Source organism: Limulus polyphemus, unplaced genomic scaffold (genome assembly GCF_000517525.1).
Source record: "Limulus polyphemus unplaced genomic scaffold, Limulus_polyphemus-2.1.2 Scaffold398, whole genome shotgun sequence".
In the NCBI taxonomy this organism is placed as follows: domain Eukaryota; kingdom Metazoa; phylum Arthropoda; class Merostomata; order Xiphosura; family Limulidae; genus Limulus; species Limulus polyphemus.
Genome location: NW_013666008.1, coordinates 64,817 through 75,804, shown reverse-complemented (window position 1 = coordinate 75,804; position 10,988 = coordinate 64,817). Strand labels below are relative to the sequence as shown.

General features: G+C 34.3%; 1 protein-coding gene across 1 annotated transcript in view; it reads right to left on the bottom strand.

Annotated features, from left to right (window-relative positions):
* Nucleotides 1–4,104: 4,104 nt before the first annotated feature.
* Nucleotides 4,105–10,988, bottom strand: part of LOC106457962 — a 42,170-nt gene continuing 35,286 nt past the window's right edge. Inside the window, exons 14-17 of the mRNA XM_013917407.2 lie at nucleotides 10,252–10,365; nucleotides 8,048–9,757; nucleotides 7,013–7,074; nucleotides 4,105–6,241 (exon numbers count right to left, since the gene is read on the bottom strand). Coding sequence (XP_013772861.2) covers nucleotides 5,060–6,241; nucleotides 7,013–7,074; nucleotides 8,048–9,757; nucleotides 10,252–10,365 — 3,068 coding nt within the window. The 3' untranslated portion in view covers nucleotides 4,105–5,059. The remainder of the gene's footprint in view (nucleotides 6,242–7,012; nucleotides 7,075–8,047; nucleotides 9,758–10,251; nucleotides 10,366–10,988) is intronic.

Here is a 10,988-nt window from a genome sequence, read left to right as displayed (position 1 = left end):
ATTTCTTGCATTTTTTCAATGTTTTATCATTCGCTACCTAATACATTTATGCAATAAAGTAACAAGAGTGGCTAAGATATGCCTAATAGATATCATTGAGTATACAATTTTGTGTTTTCGTATTAGAGACTGTCTAAAAGAAGGATAAACGGGCTTCAAAATACTAACTTGAAAACAGTTGCAGTCAATGATTTCGATTAATATTCCAAAATATATTTTTCTATAATCTAAAAATTTTTAAGCTTTGTTTTTAACGCCACTTTTGAACAGACTGCATGTCACGGTCATTTAGACCATTTACTCATCTTCTGTACACTGACTAATTTAGGTGAAAGAAATTCAATTTACTCTCACTCATAAACAATAATATCCAAAATACTGCTTACTAAAATTATATCTAAAATGATCAGGTCTCCCAGGGTCTCAGATGTAAAGCTGAAAACTTAAAAAGCTAAATACCGGGTTTCGATAATCGTGGTGAGCCACAGCACAGATAGCCCATGATCAGATTTATTTCTTAGGATTTCAAGCACAATAGACATTGGGCTACATAATGGAACTTTTTTTAAGTTTTTGCTTTAACCAGTCTTTTTTTTATTATTATTATTCATCAGTTCGGTAATATATTTTTCAAAGCCTATTGGAAAACATTTTGTGTTATTTATATTGCTAAATCTGTAGCATTTGTATTCAGTAAAAGGCATCGTTAAACTTTGGATATAAGCAAGAAACACTAAAGAATTGTATAAAAAGTGAAAATACATCCAAAGGGTAAACACGCTTGACATACATATACATACAAACCTTGTATAAACACAAAATTGAACTTTTTATCCGAAACTGTAAGAGTGTATTTAAGTTATGAAATACTTTTAGTTTATCTCAAACTTAACAGAGAAAGAGCACGTGGAAATTATGAAGAAAACTGTGTGGATGAAAAGATAATCTCATGTCTCCATGGGAAAACTTTTCGATTCACATCAAAAAATAAACTCAAAAATTCAATCAGTAACGGTTTTTTTAAGACAAAAACTCAATCAATTTAAGTTAATTAGGCTGTAGCTGGTCTGTTGTGATTTTTTGGTTTGTGTATTGTCATAAAATTATAGTGTTTGCCAATAATATATGTATTACAATGATTTTGTACCTCACCAAGTTGTTACAGTCCATGTCACCACGTTCTGTCATGCTCTACCTGACGACTATACACCTTGACAATAGCCCTGCAGTGTAGTTTCCATTTCAAAAGGTTCCATCGTAAGACAAGGCTGTCACGTCCAAAACACATCACTTCTCCCTGTAAGTGTTTGCCAGTATTGATAGCTTTAATAATATTTCCCAACTCTGTAACTTCGGCCATGTAAAGAGTCAATGACCTATCAGTGCAGTCGCACACAAGTTACAAGCACATCGGTATTCTTATTTCAGAACCTACATTGTCAACAGTTGAACTAAACCTTCACAAACCTATCAAAAGTCTTACTAAATTTTACTCAAGAGTAGCCTATCGTTTCAGTCTTACTAGTTTAACAACTCTACTGGTGCAGCCTTACTAAACAGTCACATGTCTATCAGTACAGTCTCACAACAGTCAAAAGGGTATTGATAGAAAGTTACTAAATAACACAGGCCTGCGATGGTTATATTGTATTGAGATTGTTACATGTTCTACAATAATTCCTGTACGCGGAATCCGAAAATGATATCCATTTTTCTCCATCACGTACAGATTTTTCAAAAAATGTCATATGTACTTTTATATAATTCACTTTCATTGAAATCGGATCACATTTTGTTATACTTAAAATGTTGACAACCGTTGGCTACAGATTTCTCTAGACCAATCGCAACGTGAGAGTCTTATCGATCATTCTAGAACCCACGAGAAACGCACCGCTATTATATAAACGGTTAACAGGCCACGTGACGTGTCATTTCTGGATAGTATTTGCTTGTGTGTGCACTTTGACATTATTTTTTTCTTTTCAATATTATTTATTCGTCGCTATGGCAATAAGAGGTTGTGTAAATGATCCAAACATATTTTGTTATGTTTGTGGTAAATTTGTTGTAAAGAAACAAAGGCAAAACATTACAGAATTCGTCAAAAAAAAAAGTACTATACGCATTTTGGAATAAAACTTGGGGACCAAGACAAATCATGGGCTCTGCACAAAGTTTGCACCACTTGTGTCGAAGAGTTGAGAAATGGATTAAAAGTAAGAAAATGTATTTGCCTTTTGGAATTCCAGTGGTTTGGCATGAGCCTAGAAACCATGGAGATGACTGCTATTTCTGCTCATCTAACGTGCAAGGCTACAACACTCGAAGTAAAAAGGAAATTTCTTATCCCAACCTTCAGTCTTCTATAAGACCGCCCCCCCCCCAGTGGCACAGCGGTATGTCTGCGGACTTACAACGCTAGAAACTGGGTTTTGATAGCCGCGGTGGGCAGAGCACGGATAGCCCATTGTGTAGCTTTGTGCATAACTACAAACAAACAAACAAAGCTATAAGACCCGTTGCTCATGAACATGATGTACCTGTACCTACTCCACCGAAGACTAGTGGTACAGTTTCATCTGATTCTGAATACGATGTCAATAGAAATTATGATAGGGATTGTTTTCGACCTGAAACGTCTGATGAACTACAACTTTTCACACAAGGTGAACTTAATGTTTTGCTGAGAGATTTGGGCCTTCCAAAGGATTCTTCAAAGATTTTGGGGTCCAGACTTTGGGCTAAAAACTTACTTTCTCCAGGGACATCATTTTTACTGGTACAAAAATCGTGAGAAAGAGTTTATACTATACTTTTCGCAAGAAGGTTCACTAGTTTATTGCAACAATATTGCTGAATTAATACCAATGCCAGGATCTGCAGTCTATGAACCAAGTGAGTGGCGATTGTTCATTGATTCATCCAAAAGAAGTTTAAAGATGTTCTCCTTCACAATGGTAACATATTTGTATCTGTTCCTATTGCTCATTCGGTTCACTTGAAGGAAACGTACGAAAATCTCGAACTTGTTCTTAATAAGGTTAAATACAAAGACATGGTTAGCTACTTTGTGGAGACTTAAAAGTCCTTTGTATGTTGTTGGGTCAACAATCCGGTTATACAAATTTTCACGTTTTTTGTGTGAATGGGAAAGCAGAGCACGAAATCAGCACTGGATAAAAAAGCAATGGCCATGCAGAGTCAGCCTGATACCAGGATCGAAAAACATTGAACGTGAAAGTTTGGTTGACACGAAGAAAATCCTATTACCTCCGCTTCACATAAAACTGAGCTTGATGAAGCAGTTTGTAAAGGCTTTAGACAAAGATGGTGACTGTTTCAAGTATATTTGTGGTAAATTCTCAGCGAAACTTAAAGAAGGACTTTTTGTTGGGCCTCAGATTAGGAAATTGACTTCGAATGAATAGTTCAAAAGGAGAATGAGGAAAGCTGAAAAAGAAACGTGAATTGCCTTTAAAGATATTATTGACACATTTCCAGGAAACAACAGGGACCCAAATTACGAAAATATTGTCAATAACATGCTCGATAAATTCAAAGAGTTGGGTTGTAATATGACCTTTAAAGTTGGTTTCTTACACTCATATATTGACTATTTCCCTGAAAATCTCGGTGCCGTCAGCGAAGAACATGGGGAAAGGTTTCGTCAAGACATCAGGGAAATAGAGAGGGGATATCAGGGAAGGTGGAACATCAGCATGATGGTTGATTACTGCTCGTCATTGAAACAAAATGCTCCAGACGCAATACATAAAAGAAAAACCACAAGACATACTTTTGACACTAAAAGAAGGAATATTTCACACAAAAAATCAGAATGAAGAGGTGGCATATTCGTTTGACATCAATGTTCTTCCCTTTTCTTCAGTTTGTTTGTATTTTTGTTAATAAACATAATAATAAAAATGTTCATTGTGGTAAACGAAATAATAATTTGATCTAAGTAAGAGTTTTTTTCTTCCCGATTTGTAAAAAAAATCCTTACGAGCTAGAAAAAAAAATAATTTTATTTTCCAAATCTGCGTATCTGAATTATGAAAAATTCGTTATTAAAACCAAAGCAACTTTTATATATCAAACTTTTATTAGTTGAATAATAAAGGCAGAAATCTATTGGTAGAATCTTAGTAAATAGTCAAAGGCTTATTGGTGGTCTTATTAAGAAGTCACAAAATCGCAGGAGTATTGGTGCAGTTTTACTAAAAAAGTCACAAGCCTATCGGTAGTCTTTTAAGAGTAACATTCCTATTCACAGTTTCTTCTTACTAATATTTATTCAGTTATTTATTGGCCCCCCAGTGGCACAGCGATATGTCTGTGGACTTACAACGCTAGAATCCGGGTTTAGAAACCCGTGGTGGGCAGAGCATAAATAGCCCATTGTGTAGCTTTGTGCTTAATTACAAACAATACAGTTATTTATTTATTTTTATTAAAAGTACCAGTCGTATATAAATAACATAGACTTTCACTCAGCTCATGGAGACGTATAGCTTATTTATCGAATTGTTCATTTTTCAAAGTATAAAAGAAATCTATAGATATAGTTTGCCAAGGTTCACTATTGTCTTTGTACTGTTGCTAAGTCCAATGTTTGTAATATCCATCATTTTACAAAATTAAAGTAAAATTAAAAATTAAATAAAAGTGTAAAACTTAAATTCAAATTAATATTACAAGAATTAGCAAGTAAAAGTACATGGTAACCTTTGGCACTCGCCGAAGCTTCACACATTCGAAAAACACTACAGAGTTTACAAATATACATATGTATGTACAAGCATGGAATGTTACGTATGGAACTCCAGAGGACTCGGTGTGTCTTCTGGTTCTTTGTTCAAAGGACAAAATGAGAAATACAAGACAAATAATTTTAGAAAAAGTAAACTTTCAAATACAGATTAGTGAAAATTATTACACGAGTACTTACAGGTAAAAATGAATTCTTTGAGATGGTAAGAGGTATATATACACGTGCCACAGAAAACAGCTGTCAAATTATGTTATGTATAATATATACACTTTGAAACGCCAACTACTGGCGAGGTTTAAATTTGGACATATAGAATGAGCAATCTGAACAATAAACTTGTGATTGAGAAACTGTCTTTTGGTGACATAAATCACAGGGTTTCTGAACACCAGAACCGGATACTGTTTGTACATTTGATCCAGGAAAAGCATGCAATGCACTTGTCTTAATAGGATTTGAGATACATGTTTCACTTGTAGGCTTTTCCGATTCTTCTTGAAAGTGTTGTTTGTAAACTCTTTCCAGAAGAGGATTTGGGAGGTACTCGTTCTCATTATCTTCTGCACATGCTACTAGAACTACTTGTTCTGAAAATGTTACACTTTTCTTGGGGCTGTTCTTTTTTTTCGAAGTACTACTTGTTTTTGGTTCTTGTATACTGATTTCATGTGAGTTCTTATTCATGGTATTGCACTGCTGTTCATTTAATGAAAAAGTTGCAAAACTCTGCTTAATTTCATTAGGAGTCCGAGTACAAAATGAATTTTCTTCACCCGCAGAATTTGTACCATTCTGACTAATATCATCAACTTGTGGTTGAGTCCGATCTTTCAACAATCCGATTCTTTGTATAGCAGTCTCGTAATCGGGTGGGCATTCTGGACGTCTGGATTCTGAAGAAAGATGAGTATTTATTTGTAGCATGTCTTTTGAAGAGTGACTATCCCTTAAGTTATTCAGAGAAGGACTGCCTTCGATGTGGTGTAAGCTTCCCTCGTTTATTTTCTCACTCATAACAAAATGAAGGTTACCTGGGTGTGATGCTGGGAACAGCGAAGTTACATCTGATGGATCAGCATGAATGACCATTCGTTTTAGGCTCTGAATGTCACTACTGTTGTTTACATTCCTAACGCATTTTTGTCCTCTGCTCTTCTCGGATGTAGCTTGATCAATGAGACCACTTTTTAATAAGATGTCATTAACTGAAGTTTCACTCTTCTTAGATTCAAAACTCTTCTTTGGTGAGATGTTACTTGTTACTACATTAGCAGAGATTGTTTCATTCGACTTTTGGGGTTTCAAAATCGACTCGAACCTTGAGGTAAGATCCTTTACTGAATGGGGCCTTCTCTCATCTGCAGCATCGTGATTTTTGTTATTTTCATGCTTCGGGACCGGAACCACTATAGCTGACCCCTTGTTTAAAGGTGTCAACTGAGAACCATCAGAAACCACGTGAATCTGAAAATTTCACATCAAGAACATTTAATAGCTCATAACAAAACGAAATCGAATAGTTTCATCATAACTTTATAAATAAGTAGAAAATAAATACTTCCAGTCCATGATTTTTGTTTTATATTTTTTAAGATGAGTAATAATAGAGTAGCTTTTTTGCTCTTCAATTTCACTAACTGTTTCAGAGATATGACAGTTATTGGTAATTATGAGTATTTTACATGTTAAATTAAACAAAAGCAGCGTAATAGAAACCGCTAAGAATTAGTAGCTTTTTTTTGTCGTTTATTAAATTTCGCACAAACCTATTAAGGCTTAGCTGCATTAGCCGTTCCTAATTTAGAATTGATAAACTAGAAGGAAAGCAGCTAATTAACATCACCCATCGCCAATTCTTTGTTTACTCTAATTTAAAAGTAGAATTGATCATTACATCATAACGCTCTGCTGAAAGAGCTTGCACGTTAGGGGGATAGGATTCGAACCCACGACCCGCAGATGCAGACTCGATCGCCCTAACCACCAAGCAATGGAAGGCCGAACATTTATGAAGAATGTGAAAATTGATTTGGAAGATAAATGTACTTTTACAAATATTCGAATTCGCAGATAATTAATATATAAATGCATCTACCTCATAAATCAATAACAAAAGCAGGTTGAATGTACAAAGACTAGATTCCTTTAACAATCATAGCTATACACATATTTATAATATGAAATATTTTTAGCCAATTAGACACCATGTCGATAAATAAGAAACATCTGTCTTACACTTCTTCCATTATTTTCCACTTCACTCTGAGCTTGTTTCTGATTGGGTGCCTCGGGGCTTCCTACGTTATAAGAAATAATTAAAAATAACTTGTTTTTTTATTCTTTCAACCGAGTTTTAATTTTAAGAAATTACTGATTTTCTTACACTCCAGAATTAAATACTTACTGCTATTTTTACTTAGTAAGAATCAGGTAAAATGATCAAACGGTTGGATAAAAACAATAACTAATATTTTAATTTAAATCCAAACAAGAGGGTAAACCTTAACAAGTCACTAGCTTTTACTCCTAACTAATTAAATTACAATTCACTAAAGAATAACATTTTAGCTACTAAGTTAACTGCTGCTGTAAGTGTTGTCATGACAGTCTTTAGTCTAGAATTAATAAGGTTTCATCTATAGTTTTATAGGCTGTAGATCGGAATTCTTTCTACTGGCTGTTCTTCCCTGATTGTTGTAAATATATTTTTACTTTTGATAAATGCGGTAGTAAAAGTTACAATATAGTAACTCACATTAGTTAACATCCTAACCCAGACTACTAATCTAGAGAACCACACCTAATTTACTACAGCCTCAAAACTATCTTTATTGGGACAACATTCGAATATGACAAGAGACTTAACAAGTGAATTACTATGTAGGAAAACACGAAGATTCAATAAATCAATTAAAAACAAAGACAAGAAATCCTATAACCTGAGCGCTTTCAAATAATAGACCTTTCTTCATCAGGGGCAAAAAATATACGAAATTCTATAATCCGAGAGTTTTGAAAAATAGACCTTTCTTCACCAGTTTGCCCCTTTTGAAAAAAGGTCTACTTTTCGAAAGCGCTTGGATTATAGGGTTTCATATATTTGTCCTGGATCATTATGCAATTAATAAGTAATAATTTGTAAATAGGTAATAAAATTAATTGTCAATAATCACCAAATGGTAATTACTGAAATATGAAATATATCAAAGGTATTAAATGAATTCATGAAAATCCATTCTTTAGAAATTATGCCTTTAAAAACCAAATTACCTGGGAAATTTGTCTCTGATACTACTGTGGGTGCTCTTTCAGAGAACTGGTTTTTCTTTTGCAAAATCTGAAACTGTTTATTCTGCAGTTCGTGTAACCACATATTCCCTGTCTGGGGATAACATAATGTAGGATGATCTCTGAACTCTTTCGTTCCATTAACATTTCTAACTGGGTTATCTGCTGCTGTTTCAGCAGGATTTTCTATACTTGAAGCTTTTAGAAAAATTTTCTCTCGCTTAGCTTTGATTTCTGCTAGAAATGCGTTTGGTGTAGCACTGTTTTCCTGTTGAAGCTTCGCAAATTGAGCTTCAGATGAAGATTGTGGAAATTCATTTCCCAGAGGCTGTTGATACAATTCTGTGATTTGACCATGTTTTCCCGTTGATAAGAATGCCGGAAGGATGTCAAGCTCAGTGGGAGGAGGGGGAGGGGGAGGTTCAATACACTGGGCTTCCCAGTTGTAATCAACGTGAGTTAAGGCATCAGGAGAATGAATGAGAAGCATGTGGTCAGGTGGAGGAGGAGGAAACTCTGGGTCATCTTGAGCATGGTTATTAGTTATGTCACAGTCAGGATGTGACACTACTTCTACCACGTGAGGTGGATTCACTTTCACAAGTGGTCGCTGCTGTTGAATGTTGTTTTTTATAAATGCTCGATGAGGCTGGTGAAACCCCCTACTTATATGGGTTGTTTGTATATCAGATCGGTAGTCAGTTTTATTTGCCAGTTTATTGTCAAATGACTTTGAAGATATAGGAGTCTGTATTATCACACAGTCGTCAAACGAATGTGATGCAGAGTCACTTGGATCCTGCCCTACTCTTAGGTCAGGCAAACTACGATTCTTTCTCCTCATAAATCCTCCCATAAGTTTCTTTCGAATTTTATGTTGCTTTTTGTTACACTGGTCACTTGTCTGAAGTATTATGTCTTCGGGTTTATCTGAAGTATGCGTTTTAGAAAATGGATAACTAGACCATGTTCTATGGGAAAAATTATTCTTGTTATAGCTCCATTCACTAGTATAGTTGTATATTTCAGATCCCATTGGATTCAAAGTATGTTCTGTAGATCCTTGCCTATTTTCTGTTTGTAAACTCTGTTCGGGATATTTTTCTAATTGAGAGATTTTCTTTCTTTCACTACCTGATTTTGAAGAAGACTCTTTACTTTTGGCACGAAGTTTCTGTCCGTTTACTACTTTCAGTTGATCTGGTCTTTGGAAAGAAACCTCAGATTTATTTGTCTGCTTCTGTTTATCAACTAGATCTCCATATACATTGATTTCTTCCTTGGTTTTAGGAGAGCCAACAGGATTGTTATTATGACTTTTACGCTTACTACCTTTTTTAGGCAGTGTCGCATATATTTCTATTGTTTTTCCAGCTTTTGAATCAAAGTCAGACATGAGCTGCTTGCCACTTGAACTATCCTTGCTACCTTGTCGGCTATGTGAACCCGAGGAATTATCTTTGCTGCCTTGTCGGCTGTGACGCCCGTGCGTACTGTCCCGACTAGACTGTCGGCTGTGGTGACCTTCCAAGGTTGAGGTCTCTTTCTGTCTCCTTCGCTCTTCCATTTCTGCTTCTTTCAAACGTTTATGAAGACTGGATGATCTCATAACACAGAAGCTATGTTTCATCTTTGCTGAGACGAGAGATTGTGAATTGTTGTATGGGGCGTCCATGGCGGCTCTTGCTTTTGCTATGGCATCAACAAAAATAAGACAATCGATATTTACAATACAATCAAGTATTTAACATAAATTATTACAAAATTCGATGATTTAACTAATGATACAGGTAAAACTAAGGAAGTTTACAAAAATAAACATAATAAATAAACATTTTTCCAGTGAAGCATGTGAATCAGTAATGCTTACGAAACATTTCTCAATTTAATTAAATATACGTGAATTTTTTTAACGAGATCAAAATACACAACAATGATGACAGGACCGTTTGTAGCATTAGAAAATACATGGGTACAATATTCATTTCTTTGTAAAATGTATAAAGACCACATTTGGAAAATCTGTAAGAAATATACTATACGAAAGCGATTATACAGATACAATATCACTGATGTTCTGAAGCTGCTAAAGAAAAACCATGTAGCAACTATTTTGACGCTCAAAAGCACAATAATAATAGTAATATTACAACTACTGTATTATTATTGAAACAGAGTCCACGTACCTGCTGCTGAATCACTCAACATAGCAGCCATGACTAGATCTCCTTCGTTTTCTTTCTCGTGAGATTTTGTTAAAAGATAATCAGCTTCAGCACACAACGTGTCACAATTATTACCTGGTAAAAAATTGAAATATTCTAAAAAAAAAGCCGATTTCATTTAACAAACATTAGAAATTCCTCACAATCATTACCTAGCAAAATATTGAAATATTCTTTAAAAAACGTCTATTTTATTTAACAAAGATTAAAAATTAAAAAGCTGCACATCTCACGACATTTACTGCCTTGATTGGATATATTTTTATAATTAAAAAAAGTGCTATTGGATATCATTTTGACAAAATTAATTCTGGCTAAATAAAGCAAGTTTTTCTTGTTATCGGGTATATAAACATATTTAAAGAATGTTAGTATTTATCTTTCAATAACGTAGAAGCTGCTGAGATTTATATTCTGTCCTTAAGACATTCATCGATATAATGCATATTTTTTGTAAAATAAATCCTACTTATCATATGTTTAATTTTATTCAAAAGTCTATCTATATTGTAATACACAATCTTTAAATAAAAATTATATTAGCTTTCTTTCTTCCTCAGGATTTACTGTCGATTCATTTTGTTTGATGTGTATACATATATATATACACCTGGAAAAAAGTTAAGCACCCCCAAATATTTTTCAGGATTGCTTATTAGAAAAAAAGGTTTAATTTTCATGATGTTGAGCAATGTTCA